General features: G+C 50.0%; 2 protein-coding genes across 2 annotated transcripts; one reads left to right on the top strand and one right to left on the bottom strand.

Annotated features, from left to right (window-relative positions):
- The first annotated feature begins 7202 nt into the window (after positions 1-7202).
- Positions 7203-13083, top strand: LOC136452245 (1-aminocyclopropane-1-carboxylate oxidase homolog 1-like). Its single transcript, XM_066452862.1, has 2 exons — positions 7203-8080; positions 12669-13083. The coding sequence occupies exon 1, from the start codon at positions 7203-7205 to the stop codon at positions 8076-8078; it is 876 nt and encodes a 291-aa protein (XP_066308959.1). The 3' UTR covers positions 8079-8080; positions 12669-13083.
- On the bottom strand, positions 11998-12450 carry LOC136454701 (uncharacterized). Its single transcript, XM_066455029.1, has one exon. It carries the CDS (start codon positions 12448-12450, stop codon positions 11998-12000), a length of 453 nt encoding a protein of 150 aa, XP_066311126.1.
- Positions 13084-16506: the final 3423 nt, after the last annotated feature.

Below are 16506 nucleotides of genomic sequence, written 5' to 3'. Positions count from 1 at the left end.
GCATGGTGCCAAACACGGCCAACATCTTATCGAAGCCTTCTCGACTCAGGTTTAACTCGGCCTTCAACCCCATTACGCGTCCAACCGCATCCAGCTGAGAAATCGTTGTACGCTCGTGAAGGGGTTTCTGTGCCGAGTGCAACATTTTGTAGAAGTCCTTTGCGGATTCCTCCATCTCCTCCTTCTCACGTCGTTCAGCGAAGTGAGCTTGGTGGGCGTCATCTAGCATGTCTGCTACCCCGGCATCATCATCAAAAGCCTCGAGGCGTGCTCTCACCACCTCCGCTCTTATACGATCTGCTTCACCATGGTAGATCCACTGCTGATAGCCAGGTGTATAACCATTGAACACAAGATGTCTACCCGTGGTCTTCTCGTCTACCTTTCTCCTATTGTCATATTTGCTGTAGGGACACCAAACTAGAGAATGTCCTCCTGCTCCTGGACCAAATGCATGTTTCAAGAAACGATCTGTCCCCTTCACCCATTCATAGTCGTAGTCACTGCCACTTCTCCAGCCCGTGTACATCCACTAACGGTCCTCCATCCTTTAACATTTACATCACAGAGTATTGTGACCATCAATTGCATCTACGCGGTGTTCCTAATGTCTAATAGGTGAGGATAGGTCCTAATCCCACCCGCGGATGCGTAGATGAGGTCAGTTTCCAGGCTCCGCTCCTCTCCGAGACAGAATTTCGGCAGCACCTCCCCGCTGTTCTCCTGATACACGTCCTGCCAGGGAGAGTGTGTATCCGGAGAACAACAAGAAAGAGCTGCCGAAACTCGGTCTCGGACCGGAGTAGACCATGGAAACTAACCCATCTACGCATCCGCGGGCTGTCCAAAAAACGTGGACAATCCGAAACAGATACGGTCGTAGATATGCAAAGATCCGCATACCTACGACCGTATCTCTCTCGGATGGGAGACGCCTAACTGGGTTACGCGATCTAAGACAATGATACGGGAGGAGGGCTTATTTATACCTAGGGTGGCGATGGAGTCAGGCTAGCGGGGCAGTGGCGAGTCGGGGCAGTGACGAGGCGATGCTGTGCAGGTAGACCCACAACGCCGACGAAGAGGATCGGGGTCGCTGAGTCCCCTCTGACGTGCTCTTCTCTGCAAAAGAAGAAACACAATACTATAAGTTGAAAATTTCGACAGAACCTCCCCTGTACGGGGAGGTTTCCAAAACCTGCAAGAAAAAACAGGCATGATGGCCGACAACCACATATCAAGGGAACAAATACGGCACGATGGCCGATAGCCAGATATATATTAATCCACCACCAACACACCACCACCTCCACCACCACGACCACACCACCACCACCACCACCACCACACCACGACATCCACCACAACGACCATGACCACACCACCATATCCACCACAACGACCACACCACATCCACCACAACGACCACACCACCACCACCTCAACGAACACACTACCCTCCTTCTCCACCTCCACCTCCACCTACACCTCCACCATTGCACGCCACCACCACCTCGACCTCCACCTAGACCTCCTCCTTCACCAGCATTGTACACCATGAAGCGAGGGAAGGGCATACCTGGACGTCGGAGGGACGTCGGAGGCCGCGGACGGGACGAAGGTCGCGGACGGGGCGGCGTCAAGGGGCCGAGGCGGGGCACCTCGGAACGGGGGCGGGCACGGCGGACAGCGTGGACGGGGTTGGCGGGTGGCGCGGGGTCCTCCTCCTTCTCCGGTGGCCGGCGGATGGCGCGGAGGTTCTCCTCCTCCTCGGGGCAGGCCGGCCGGCGGGCGTGGGCTTCTGTAGTACCTGTAGTTCTTCCATAGCCTCAGTAGCATGGGCTTCTGTAGTACCTGTAGTTCAATTACTTATAACGTATAAGATAGTTTGCATACACTAAGCAACAGTTGCCGTGCTTCAGTTGTTCTTGATATGAAAATACTTGCACAATAGTAATACCAAGTGTAGGGGTTTGTAAAGTCACAAGCAACAAAGTATTTCACAAAAGACATTCCTCGCAGTATAAAACACAAAACATGGCACTTGGGTTATTCATTGTTTATGCTCTAAACAAGGAAAAGAAAAGAAAAGAAATCAAAGACCAGCAAGGAACTTGTCAAACCTAAGCGCATCTCCAATAGTTTCTAAAAAATAACTGGGTAAGTCAATGAGTTTCTGAAGTGACTAAAAAAGTTGAGAGCATATTTGTTGGCTTCTTCCAACCATTTCAAAATCGCACTCCTAAAAGATATAAGACAATTTTGCATCAGAAATTCTGATTTTTTTCTAAATCATCTTACCCACTTTTATACCTTTTTCTCTCCTGTGTCTTTGCATTGGAAACCCTGCCCTTTTCTTTTGTTCCTTCCAATGTCCTTCCACCTCTAGATTGGCGGTTTGATATGGGCACGTATATTTCCGCGGCTTGGAGCTAAGAGTTTGGGAGTTGAGATAGGGAGTTGTTGGAGAGTGTGTGTTTTTCAATCATGCCAAAAAATCAAGATTGGGAGTAGGTTTTGGAAACTCTCGGAGATGCTCTAATGTGCTGAAGATCATTCAAGGCACATATGACAAACTGCACAAATTGATTATCCTCTTCTTCCACTAGATTGTGAGCAACACACTTAATTAGAACCCTAGAAAAAGAAGAGGAGAGGGTTTAGAAAGCGAGATGCGAGGAAAGGAGAAAGAGAGGTCACTGGAAAGGAGAGAGAGGACATCCCAAGGCCGCCAAGGTGACTCTGTTGAGCCAAGGCCAAACAGGAGAAGAGGCCAACCTGTAGTTTTTCCTTTGCCTCGTGGATTGGAGCGCTGTTCGTTTGGGCTTGTTTGACTTATAAGCCATACTTTTTCAGCTAACGAATATTACTTTTCTCTCACACCAAATCAGCCAACAGTACTTTCAGCCATGGCTTATCAGCCAAACAAGTCTAAATGAACAGGGCGTGGATTTACGAGGAGAGCAAACTCAGAGCCATTCTCATGCAGGGATCTTAACCAGTGTTGCTGCATCCAAAAAGGCCCCTAAAGCGTCATGGCATAAATACTGCTACTACAACTACTACAAGATATATGTGTTTAGATGCAGATCTTGAATGGGAGCGTCTTATGCGGTGGCAGATTGTTCGACGAGCGATCGGCCGGAAAGAGGAGCGATTCTTTTTTGTCAATTTCTTACCCGCAATCTGGTTGGACTCAGATCACATGATGAGAAAAGAACAAACAAAACGCTCGGGACGTTAAAAAACCAGAACGTGAAAAAAAAATAACACAGAAAAGACGGCTGGTCCCTCTCTCTCTCTATATATATATATATATATATATATATATATATATATAACCTGACTAATGCCTCGTGTGTCTAGAAGTTGATCATCTACTTCCTTTCTTCTCACCATTAAGAGCAACTCCAGTAAAGCGCTCAAATCAGAATCTCTACTTTTACGCAGGGTTCGGCTGGCTGACCAGCTGCGGCTGGGCTGGCCAGCGCTCTCACAGTGGCACTGTTCATGCAAACAGTGTTCCCAGATATAACAGTATTTTTTTCTCACAGCAATCAGCCGAAATAGTATTTTGACTTATTTTTCAGTCCTGCCCAACAGGCTAGGCCCTTAATTTGAATGCTCTCCTACGTTTGGATGCTCTATTTTTTTATTTCTACTCTAACGACAGCTCCAAAAATTTAAGCCCCCAAATTTATTTCAACAGAGAACGACAGACGGGGCCTGCTCATCACTGCCTCTTTATTCTTCCTCCTTCCTCCGTGCAGAGACCGATGGGAGGCCGAAACCGGAGGACCGAGCAGAGCCACCACTCGAGGCCACGTGGACCGGAGGAGCCGCCGGCAGTCAGGTGGCCGCGCTCCCACGTGCCCTGCGCCGCCATGGTCGCTGCGGGCAGTGCCGGAGGGAGCTGGAGGGGAGGGAGGAGCGCCGCGAAAGGCCGGATCTGTCGCGCGCCGTGAGGAGCGTCGGGATCCGCGGTCGTTGAGGCCGATGCGACGGGACCAGCACCGGGAGGAGAGCCAGGAGGAGCACCGGGCAGAGGGAGCCTCGGGAGCGCCAGGAGGCTCGGGGCGGGCGCCATGACTGGGCTGTGCGCGGGAGGGCGAGCCAGGCGTCATGTCTGGGCGGCGTGCGGGAGGGAGCCGGGCGCCATGGCTGGGTCGCGACTGCCGGAGGGGAGGGAGAAGCCGCCGTGTTCGCGCAGGCCTGGCGTCGCCGGCCACCGGGGAGGCTCGATCCACGGGCGTATGGGCGGGAGGCACAGGGAACTCGCGGCCGGCGTGACCACACCACGGAGCAGCAGCCCGCGCGGCGGCGGAGGTGGAGGAAGGCGCGGTGGAGTCGCCGACGCTAGGCGAGGGCGCTGCAGGTTCCGTACGGCGCGGGAGGAAACGGCCGGATGGGGCCAAGGATGAGCCCCCATTCACCTACACGAATGGGGTCTGGAGCGTGAATTTGGGTGTTCACCTCAAAGCGGGTGTTTTTAGACGGTCTCCAACGGCTGAGGCAAAGAACGACGCATACGGTCATACACAGTGTTTTAGTCGGCTCGGAAAACGCAATCGGAACCTGCATTTTGGGGACGAGGTCGATCTGGAAGGCATATTTGCGTCGTCTTTCTCCAAGACGCAAAGTCTTCCATGGCAGCCACCGCCTTCGTCCTCTCCCCGCAGCTCCTCGCCCTCGCCAAGCTCAACTCCGGAGCCGGCGTGGGGGCCGCCACCGCCTTCGTCACAGACAATGGTGGAGCCCGCGCCGCTGCCGTGGTGATGGAGACCACGCCACCGACGTGGGAGCCCCGCACAGTGCCGGAGATCTGCACCGCCTGCCCAGCCGCGGCGGCCCCCGTGCTGGATCCACCGCGGGGCGTGCGCCACCGATGCCGGGAGCCGCGTGGGAGATGGCCGCGCCGCCAGGCGCGCGTGGGCCCTCGCCGTCGGGCACGTGACCAACAGTCGGGCGGGCACATCTCCAGCAGGGGCTGCGTGGGCGCATCTCTGCCGAGCCCTCGCCGCCACCGGGACCTCCGCAGGCGGGCGCATCTCCACCGGGAGGGGTGGACGGAGGGAGAGAGAGAGAGAGAGTGGAGGAAGAGAGAGTGGAGGGAGATGAGAGCCGCCGCCGCCTTCTTCTGAGAGAAAAGGGAGGCGGGCTATTGGAAAAGGAAGGATTTGGATACGTGACCTATTTACTGTGCAAAACTTAAATCCAGGTATAGGTCGTTGATTTAGGTATCGATTGTTGGAGATAGTTTTAGTCTGAGCACCAAAATTTATGAGGCTTTTCCCTGTGTACCATTAAAAAAGATGACCTTTTCCTACAGGCCACTAAAAAGTTCGGACTTACCTAGATGCCATGACACTTTATTTCTTTGCCCCCCAAGCCATTCCGTCCATTTTCGCTGGTAACGGTGTGTAACGACGATGAGAAAAGACCAAAGTGCCCTCCGTCTAGGAGGATGAGTGAAATTGCCGTTTGCCCTGTGCAGTGGCGGATCCAAAGGGGGGGCTGGGGGGGCTCCAGCCCCCCCTAATTTTTTGATTTCAATGCTAATTACTGTAGCAAAAACTTGATTTCACCGTTAAATCTTCGTGCAAATCAACATCTCTGTTGTTTTAGCCCCCCCTTATCCCGCATCCCACATCCGCCACTGGCCCTGTGTGCCACTCCCTGTCTAAGCCCTTTTTTGTTCCGGCCCGGGGTCTACCTGCTGGCCATCCATCATCCGCGGAGCCGATTCCGTGGCGTCCAGTCGAGCAGGGCGATGCGACTACGCGAGAAAACAGTGAGTGGCCCCTCTCATCATTCACGCGACGACCAAACATGAATACGAATGACCAGACCAACAGCAACAGGAGTGCACACTACTTCACTCAAAACTCTACACGTACTCCTCCGCCGTGCCCTTTCTTTGCCTTTCATGATATCCGGCGCAGCATCTCGTTGGAACGCTAGCTTCAGCAGAAAGGACTAGCTTCAGCAGAAAGGACACGCACGCTTTGTAGAGTTGCGCAGGCAGGCAGACAGACAGACAGAAAGAAAGAAAGAAAGAAAGAAAGGTATCGTGGCTTCCAAAGCATCTAGCCTGCTTCCGCACGCGTAAGCGTAACCCCAGTCGCGCGCCACGCCTAATCCCATGAGTGATCAGAGACTAATCACCTGGCCATGGCCAGGAAGGAAGAGAGATACAGAGAAATCAAAAGGGCAAGGGTGCTGCTGTGTGCTGCGTTGCTTGTAATAAACAAATTAATAAATGCAGTCAATCCAGAGGCTCCGTTCAGCTTGCTGAATCTTGACTGAAACTGATTGAAAAACACTGTTCTGGCTGAATTGTTGTGAGAGAAAAACACTGTTCCGGCTAAAAAAATAAGTCGAACAAGCCGGATATAAGGTAAGCCGAACGGGGTTCGTTCCGCTCTCCCAATCTACCATTTGGCCATCCCGTACGTCCATGGTCCATCCGCCGGGTGCTGTCTCTTGTTATTTTACTATCAGGGATGGTCCATGCGCGCGGCGAGACCGAGAGCGAGACCGGCCGATGGTGCCGCGGCAACCGCACAAACTGGGGATTTTTTTTAATTTTTAATCCTTTTTAATCAATATTTTAATATTAATAAAAAAAGTATTTGTATAAACAGACCATTTTGGTCGCCCCAGCCGCCCATGCGCTGGCACGACAAGCCGAGCCACAGTGGGGTCCGACGTTGATCGTAGCTGGCATGGTCAGGGAGTGGCACACAGGGCAAAGGGCAATTTCACTCATCCTCCCTAGACTGAGGGCACTTCGGTCTTTTCTCCTCGCCGTTACACACCGTTACCAGCGAAAATGGACGGAATGGCTTGGGGGTAAAGAAATAAAGTGTCATGGCACCCAGGTAAGTCCGAACTTTTTAGTGGCCCATAGAAAAATGCCATCTTTTTTAATGGTACACAGGGAAAAGCCTCAAAATTTATAGCAGGAGCTGTGCTGGACTAGTGTTTTTAGGCTGAGCACCTATGTTTAGTTATGGGGTTCAAGGGTCCTATTAGAGTTGCTCTAATAGCTCCTCGCTCTAATAGCTCTATTTATATTATGCATGGCAGTTTCTTTACGTCTTATACCGGCGATTAAACGGTGCCCACGATTTGCTCGGACTCGTATCTCTCAAGCAAACAGAAACAAAACGACGAGGTGGATGGCCGTGCGCCATCAAGGGATGGCCGCTGTCGACGACTACGACGATGAGGACGCGCTGGCCCTGTTCGACTTCCACGAGTCCCGTGCCGGTGAATTGCAAAAAAAAAAAAAAAAAGCCCCGTGCCGGCGTCTGTGGCCTCGTCGAGTCCGGCGTCACCACGGTACCGCCGCCGTTCCTGGCGCCCGCCGCGTGGAACTCCTCGGCGGCCACGGAGGCCTTGGTCTCCCAACCGTCGACCTCTTCCTCCCGCACTCTCAGGCCGTAGCGCTCGTGGGCGCCGCGGCACGCTCGTGCGGCTTCTTCCAGGTCACCAACCACGGCATCCCGGTCGGCACCGTCGAGTCAGCGCTCTCCGCAGTTAGGGCCTTCAACGAGCAGCCGTTGGCAGCGCGCTCGGCGTACTACTCTGTCTCGACCGCCGGGCCTGCCGTCTACACCACCGTGCCCATCCCGCCGCGGAACGCCGGGCAGCATGCCAACGTGCCTCTCCTGCCATGGCGCGACACGCTCGTTCTCCGCTTCGGCCACGACAAATCCCAGCTCAACCACCTCCCCGCGGCGTGCCTGGATGCACTGCTGGAGTACCACCAGTCGCTGACGGCGCTCGGGAAGGTGATCGCCGGCCTGCTGTCGGAAGCGCTCGGCGTGGGATCTGAGCAGCTGGACAGGGCAGTGCAGGTTGAAGCGACTCTGATGCAGTGCCACTACTACCCGCCGTGCCCTCGGCTAGAGCGGGTTGTCGGCAGCCGTGTCCACACCGAGGTGATTTCTTCACGGTGGTTGCGCAGGACGGCGTCGGTGGGCTGCAGGTGCGGCTCGACAGTCATGGAGATGCTTGGGTGGACGTCGTGCCCGTCACCGGTGCACTTCTTATCAACATCGGCGACGTGCTAAAGGTACTATAATCTAGAATAATAAGTCTAATTTTCTTCCAGTAAGTTTACACTTAACTATAATTTTCTCCGTCTACAAAAGAATGCAATTGTCGCTCTTCGAGAAGTCAAACGACTTAACTTTGACTAATATATATAAAAGAGTACTAACATTCGTGATATAAAATTAGTACCATTAAATTAGTTATAGAATATTATTATAATAAATTTATTTGGAGCCATAGATGCTAATACTATTTGCTATAAACTTGGTTAAACATAGGCTAATTTGACCGGCCTGGTTTCTATAATTGTATTCTTTTGTGGACAGAAGGAGTACTACTTGCACACAACATTAAGCTTATACTGGTATGTAGTATCCTGAAAAATTGAAATTGTGAAAAATGTAGAGTCACCAAATAAGTATTATTCACTACTACACAAAATCTTTTGTGAGGTGTTTCTAAAATGGCCTCGGAGGCGGGCGGGCCAGCTGCCGGCCTCGGTTATTCGTGGCAGGACAGCCGGCCCAATAACCGTCTCGGTTAATGCTTAACCGAGGTGGGCAATGTAATATAAGCGCCTCGGTTAATGCCTATTAACCGAGGCGGATATTATAACACAACCGTCTCGGTAAATTATTAACCGAGGCGGACATTTTTACACAACTGCCTCGGTAAATCGGGCCCAGCCCGTTGAAAGCTCTAATTTGGTTTTAGTGAATTGATGAAACCCTAAGTGCTAACCTAGTTTATCAAAGTGATTATCATGATAATGGTGATGCCATGGTGATGATCAAGTGCTTGGACTTGGAAAAGAAGAGAAAGAAAATAAAAAAGCTCAAGGCAAAGGTGAAATTTAAAAGAACTTTTTGGTTTAATGATCAAGACACTTAGAGAGTGTGATCACATTTAGGATCGATAGCCGTACTATTAAGAGGGGTGAAACTCGTATCGAAATGCAGTTATCAAAGTGCCCCTAGATGCTCTAACTCATTGCATATGCATTTAGAATCTAGTGGAGTGCTAACACCCTTGAAAATATTTGTGAAAATATGCTAACACACATGTACAAAGGTGATACACATTGTGTTTAGCAATTAGGAGTAAGGGTTCGAAACTTCACCGACAGAGTGTCTGCGGACAGTCCGACGGTGCCACCGGCGTCCTGTACAGAAAAGACATGATTTCACAGAGTACACCGGACGTTGGTCAGACAGTGACCGGACTCTGACCCTGCGTTCGGTCAGTAGCAGCTGTGAGCGCGCGGTCTCGGTCTCGTGACCGGACGTTGGCGCGAAGAGTGATTGGACGCTCTGGGCCTGCGTCCGGTCAGTACTGACGTACGCTGACGTGGTAGCGTGAGGAACAACAGTGATGCGTAGCAGTTGGAGAATGACCGGACTTAGGTGTTGCGTCTAGTCGTACAGGAGCGGACGCGTCCGGTCGCTAAGCAGAGATTCGGGGAGCTCTGTAGAAACGACCAGACTCTGTCTTGTGTATGCCCGGTCGCTTATAACCGGTGCGTCCGATCGCGAGTGGTACGTTACTAGAAGTGACCGGACGCTGGGGTCATGCGTCCGGTCGTACACTGTAGTGCGTCCGGTCATAACTTAAATGTACTGATGACTGTTGAGATCGGGCGATCAGCATTTGAAGCAGGGGCCATGTGGCGTGCATCGCGTGACCGGACACTAGGGTCCTGCGTCTGGTCGATCTGACCGGCGCGTCCGATCACCCTGAATTTTCAGTGAACAGAGAGCCAACGGCTCTATTCGTTGGGGCTCTCTATTTAAGTCCCATGACCAGCTCAAGCTCATCCTCTTGGCCATTTGTATTGACATAGCAACCTTGTGAGCTTAGCCAAAGCCCTACCACTCATCTCCATCATTGATTCATCATCTTTATGAGTTTGGAAGAGAATCCAATTGCATTGTCTAAGTGATTGCATCTAGAGGCACTTGGTGTTTGTGTTTTGCTGTGGGATTCGCTTGTTGCTCTTGGTGGTTGCCACCACCTAGACGGCTTGGTGCAGCGGAGGAGGATTGGCACGAGTTGGTGATTGTTCGTGGCCATCTCCCAATGATTGTGAGGGAACTTGTACCTTCCCTGACGGAGCGCCGAAAGGTAACCCTAGTGGATTGCTCGTGTCATTGAGTTACCTCACTTGTGGGTATGTTCTTGCGGTGTCCTATTATGTGGACGAGGTTCGTGCAACACCTCTTAGCCACCGAACCACCAAGTGTTGGTCGACACAACGGGGACGTAGCGTGTTGGCAAGTACGTGAACCTCGGGAGAAAATTGGTTGTCTCTTGCCCTTTGGTATTCTCCCGGTGATTGAGTTAGTATTCATCTTGTGATTGGTTCACTCCTCTACGCTGCGGTATAATCACTTTACTTACTCATTTACATACTCACAAACTAGTTATAGTAAGCTCTTTAGTGTAGCTAGAATTAAGAGCTTGCTTTGTAGCTTAAGTTCATCTAGTGGAGCTTTTTAGTGTAGCAAGTGTGAGAGCTCTTAGTGAGTAGTGACTTAGTAAATTGTGTCTAGTAATCATAGTAACTAGAATTGTTGGATAGGTGGCTTGCAACCCTTGTAGAGCTAGAGCAAATTTGCTTTTCGCTATTTGTCATACTAATCAAATTGCTCTAGTTGGTTTGTAGAATTTTAAATATGCTATTCACTCCCCCTCTAGCTATATTAGGACCTTTCACCCGCTAGCCCACAACCGCCCACTATTGCCTCCAATATATAAATGAAACCCTAAAATCACTCTCTCCCTCACCCCTCCCCTCAGCCACAGCCCACTCTCTCCCCACGCTCCCTTAGCCGCAGCCAGTGGCGGAGCCTGAGCTAAAATCAAGAGGGTGCCAATTCCATAAGCTCATGCCACACCTAACTAGATGCTACTACCTTCCAGCTTGCGCTTACTCCATGAAAAAGAGAAGCCAGCAAGTAAGATGAAAAATGAGATGAAGTGCTTGTGCATATGTAAAACTCGTTTGATGACATCATGGATGAGCTCCAACATCATTCAATACAATGTCTGCCAATGCTTTAAGAAGAGAAATGCTTGTGAAACATATATTGTCTGTACGTAGTATAGCAATTGTTGTAGGCAGTAGAAGCCAAATGTCATGAGAGCTAAAAAAAATCTATAGTGCCTGATAGCAGTTGCAGCGTTTAGAATAGAAGGTATTGCTAGCCACAGTCCACGTCAAAGAGGCTATATATATCTTAGTAAATTTCAGTCCAGCATATTGCACCAAGCTAGCATGAAGTCCAGCATATCAAGTATCAAGCATTAGTAACAAATAAAAAGTCACTTTTCTCCTTCCTACACGTAGACCAGGGAGTGAGGGAGGGAGGAGAGCAGTTCAAAGACTTCAGGCGCATATATAGCAGTGCAAGCCAATTTTTGAATCGAAGCACCGTGTGCTGAGTTCAGCGAGAGGTGCTGGGATAGCACCAGACGAAGAATTCACTCAAACGTATTGCACTTAATAACCTACGTCGTAGCTGCTCACGTTTCTCCCTTTAGAAAACTCCCTTGATCAAGGCGGGGGGGGGGGGGGGCGTAGCCCCCTATGGCCCTCACGTGGCTCCGCCCATGGCCGCAACGCAGTCTCCTCGATCCCTCTCTCCCGCTCGACCGCATGTCCACACCCCTCCCTCTCCCTCGACGCGGCCGTGTCCCTCCACCTACACGCCCTCTTCCTCCCGGTGCCGCGCCTCCTCCTCAAGGCGCTCTGGCTGCCCGTCCCCATCTCCCAGCTACTACTCCTCTCCGCGTCCCCCGCCAACACGTCCAGGGCGGCCTCCCCCCTCATGGCAGGCCTCGTTGCTGGCCTCGTGCTGGACCTCATCATCGTCGGCCTCGTCAAGGTCGTTGTCCGCCGCTCGCGCATGGCCTACAACGCCAAGGACATGTACGTCGCTATCGCCGCCGACCACGGTTTCCCACCGCTCCCCCACGCCCTCCACCTCCAGATGCGGCGGTTGCGGTGGTGGGCGGCCGGATGTAGGTGGTGGGCCGCTTCCCCTCCCCCTTCAACTCCGGCGCCGGCGTGGAGGCCGAATCCGGCCTCCCCACGGCGGTGCTCCTCCCCTCCACCTCTACGTCAACTCCGGCGGCGGCGTGGGTCTCCCCGTGGCGGTGCTCCTTCTCCTTCCCACGGCGGCGCTCCTCCCCCTCCACCTCTACGTCAACCCCGGCGGCGGCGCTTCTTCTCCTCCCCATGGTGGAACTCCTCCCCTCCACCTCTATGTCAACTCCGGCGGTGGCTTGGGCCTCCCCGTGGCGGCGCTCCTTCTCCTCCCCGCGGCGGCGCTCCAACTCCGGCATCAGCTCCCTAGCGGCGGATCTAGCGAGCGACGATGGCGACAGCATGTGGACGAGCTCGGCGGGCCCGTGGATGGGCTCGCTAGGCTTGTCCACGGGCTTTTTTATATTTTTTTTGTTTTTTATTTGATTAACTGAGGCGGGTGGCCAACCGTCTCAGTTAAGGCCACGATTAACCGTGACCTTTGCACCGAGGCGGGCGGTTAAATTTCTTGTAGTAGTGATTAACATGTCTCTAGCTAATTTTTATGCTACATAATCTACAGGTGGTTTCGAATGATGACTACAAAAGCGTGGAGCACAGGGTGGTCATCAAGTCCACACAAGAGGCTAGGGTCTCCATTGCCCTCTTCTTCAATCCTGGCAAGTGTGTCGACTTTGACTTGTTCGGCCCTCTGACGTAGCTGGTGACACAAGAAAGGCCTGCACGTTACCGGTGTTTAACCTTGCCAGAGGTTTGGATACAGAAAACAGATGGGTCATGCAAGGCTATCACTTGATAAATTCAAGGTAAGGGCTTATTTGAAACAGAGAAATAGGAAACAGAGGAAAGGGAAAAAAATACAGGAATAGGAAGAGAGTGCTGTAGTGAAACAGAGGATTGGAAAAAACAGGAATAAAAGAAAAGGGGTGTTTGAAATGCATGAATTCATATCACACATCACAGGTACAAGAGAACATTCAAATGTTAAAAGCATATTATTTCATAACAATAGATTGGTTATTAAACCCCCTTTCCACGTGATGTCATGTGCACCGCTTCCATTCTCTAGTATTTTTTCTTTTATTTTTATTGGCGTGCACTGTACACTTATCTCTTCACTGTTCTCATCCAGTCACTCTCCGTCTTATACCTCTGGCTCTCTCGCGTTACTCCTTTTCTCTCACCTCGGCTAAAGCTATGGAGGGTGAGCTAGCTTAGCTATCGAGACCACGGTTGCTGCTCCAGAGGGCTACTCGCGTGAGCTTGGAGTTCAGGCCGCCGGATTGCTCTCAGAAGGCCATCGGCGAGAGCCGAGCGCCCCGACATGACGACGCCGACAAAGGTGTGGTCTGATTATGTGCTCATCCGGATTATCGCGGCAACACCTCACCTCTGTGGCTCTGTGAGCGCACTCTCTAGTTTGCTTGCCTCGGCTCGGCCATCAGCAAAAAACTTTGGCCCTCGATGGATGTTTTCATTCCTGTGTTTTGTGGAGGAAACTGAAACTTTCCTCTGAAACTGGAAGCTTCATTCGTGGCGTCAACAGAAGCAATCCTTTCAAATTCCTTTGAAAAAACTCCATTCTAAACAGGTCCTAATTTTAATAATAACTGTCGGGACAGTCTAGCACGGATACCTGGCTACCTGCATCCCTCCTGTCGGCTAATTATATTACTTTCTAGTTATTGGGGCAAATATTGATATAATATAGTTCTACTCCAGTACAGTGCTTACTATTATATCGCTCAAGCATGCCATATTCATATCGCCTATTCGCCTGCTAGTTCCAATAAATATATAGCTCATTGACTTGTTAGTAACCCATCAGACTACATTGAATTCTCGATATGTCAATTCGTATATATATCAACAATTTCTTTAAATATAAAAATAGGATAATATTTAGTGGATCTATAAAACATTAAAGAAATTTACAAAACTATATGAATGAGTGGCACGGTCTAGTGGAGCTGATGTCCTTTGTTCACCGGTGCAAAAAAAAAAAAAAAAAAAAAAACTAAAGTGCTGACTGGGGACCATGCCTACACGGTGATTTATTTATTTTCTATTTCTAATCTTAAAATAATCCATGACCAGGCGGTAATGTAAACGTGACCGAATATGACTTCAGTAATACTAGCAAACATGTCCGTACATTGTAACGGGAGGAAATCAAAACTTGTATCTCTCTGTTTAGTTACTAATATGTGTATTTTGCATTTAATCCATCGATAATGAAGCAATAATTACATTAGAACATTAACCATTTATAAAAAGTGCAATTTAGAATAATGCTAGCCAAATTAGTAAATTTCTTATGTTGTGCAAAATCAGTAGAAATATATAAACATACTTAATTATCTATGAAAGAGCGGAAAAGTTCAGTGGAAAAGTAGAATCACTGCAGGAAGCCCGCCTCGCTCCCTACTGGTCGCGTCCGCTTCGCCGTCGCTGCCGTCGGCGGCAGCTACCTCACCGTCATCCGTCACCTCCTCCCCACCCCTGCACCTTCTCCGCTCACCTCCCCACCCCAACAGGTCGTCGCAGCCACCTCGTCGCCTGGCCGTCACAGCCTCCTGCGGTGCCACATCTGCCGGAGGCGCAACCCCCGCTGTCGCTTCTCGGTTAGATTGGACAATAAGTTGCCCAAGATTTATGTTCATGATTAAATTAATTAGACCATTATCTGATCTAGGTTATAATAAGAATAATTTTTATTCTTAATCAAATTATATCAATAATTTAGTAGTAGAAATATTTGATTATTAAGGATTAGGGAAGGACGAATGATCCAAAGACTCATAATATTGTGTTTATTATTTATTTTTATGTTTATAAGAAAATTCATGAGACAATTTGGAAAACAAAAATGACATGCAAAATAATAAGGGAAAGGGCACGAACGGACTTGATAGTCCAGAAAAGGAAAAAAAGGAAAAAGGAGAATAAAAAACAAAAAAGAGAAAATCAGGAAAACAAGTGGAACGGATACGAAAATGAAAGACGGATCGGTTACGGTAACTGATCGGAGATAGTTTAAAAAATGAAAAAAGGCCGAACAGATGACGAAATAGAAAAAGGAAAAAAACAAATTTACTATATATATAGTATTCGTATTAGGTATGGACTTTTTTTTTGCATAGGAGTATGGACTCTTTGGTTAAACATAGATCATACACAACCCAATATGTTTTGGAATTGGACTCCGTATCGCTGAAAGCTCTAGTTTGGTTTTGTTGAATTGATGGAACCCTAAGTGCTAACCTAGTTTATCAAGTGATCATGATATAGGTAGCACATTCCAAGTTGTGAAGCAAATGAAGATCATGACATGACGATGGTGATGCCATGGTGATGATCAAGTGCTTGGACTTGAAAAGAAGAAAGAGAAAAACAAAAGGCTCAAGGCAAAGGTATCAATAGTAGGAGCTATTTTGTTTTGGTGATCAAGACACTTAGAGAGTGTGATCACATTTAGGTTCGATAGCCGTACTATTAAGAGGGGTGAAACTTGTATCGGAATGCGGTTATCAAAGTGCCACTAGATGCTCTAACTCATTGCATATGCATTTAGGATCTAGTGGAGTGCTAACACCCTTGAAAATATTTATGAAAGTATGCTAACACATGTGCACAAGGTGATACACTTGGTGGTTGGCACATTTGAGTAAGGGTTAGAAACTTCACTGGCGGAGTGTCCGCCCGTAGAGTGCGGACAGTCCGATGGTGCCACCGGCACCCTAGACAGAAAAGACGAAGGTCACTGTAAGTGACCGGATGCTAGTCTCGGTTGAACCGGCGTGTCCGGTCAGTGGCAGCAGAGGGCGCGCAGCGTCGTTCTCTGACCGGACGCTGTGTCACAAACTGACCGGACGCTAGAAGGCTGCGTCCGGTCCTGCTGACATGGCAACACACAGTGTTGAGGGTGACTGACCGGACGCTGGTTGTGTCCGGTCAAGCATGACCGGACATGTCCAGTCGTGAGAAGTCGTCTCTGGATGCTTACTGAAAATGACCGAACGCTGGGGTTCAGCGTCTGGTCACTTTGAGTTGCTATGTCCGATTGTCTCTTGACCGTTAAGATCGGGCGATCAACATTTGAAGAGAGGGGACACGTGGCACGCATTGCGTGACCGGACGCTGTGGTCCAGCGTTCGGTTGATATGACCGGAGCGTCTGGTCACCCTGTGTTATACCCAGTGAAAGGGTACAACGACTCTATTTCGTGGGGGCTTCTATTTAAGCCCCATAGCCGGCTCAATCTCACCTACTTGGCCATTTGCATTGACATAGCTACCTTGTGAGCTTAGCCAAAGCCCTCCCACTCATCTCCATCATTAATTCATCATCTTTGTGAGATTGGAAGAGAATCCAAGTGCATTGCTTGAGCGATTGCATCT

This window comes from Miscanthus floridulus, chromosome 5, assembly GCF_019320115.1.
Source record: "Miscanthus floridulus cultivar M001 chromosome 5, ASM1932011v1, whole genome shotgun sequence".
Lineage (NCBI taxonomy): Eukaryota > Viridiplantae > Streptophyta > Magnoliopsida > Poales > Poaceae > Miscanthus > Miscanthus floridulus.
Note: the sequence above shows the minus strand (reverse complement) of the source record. Positions and strands in the feature narration are given on the sequence as shown.

What these genes read in the sequence shown, in the direction of transcription:
- LOC136452245 (XM_066452862.1), top strand. Translation starts at nt 7,203, where the DNA reads ATGGCCGCTGTCGACGACTACGACGATGAGGACGCGCTGGCCCTGTTC.
- LOC136454701 (XM_066455029.1), bottom strand. Translation starts at nt 12,450, where the DNA reads ATGCTGTCGCCATCGTCGCTCGCTAGATCCGCCGCTAGGGAGCTGATG.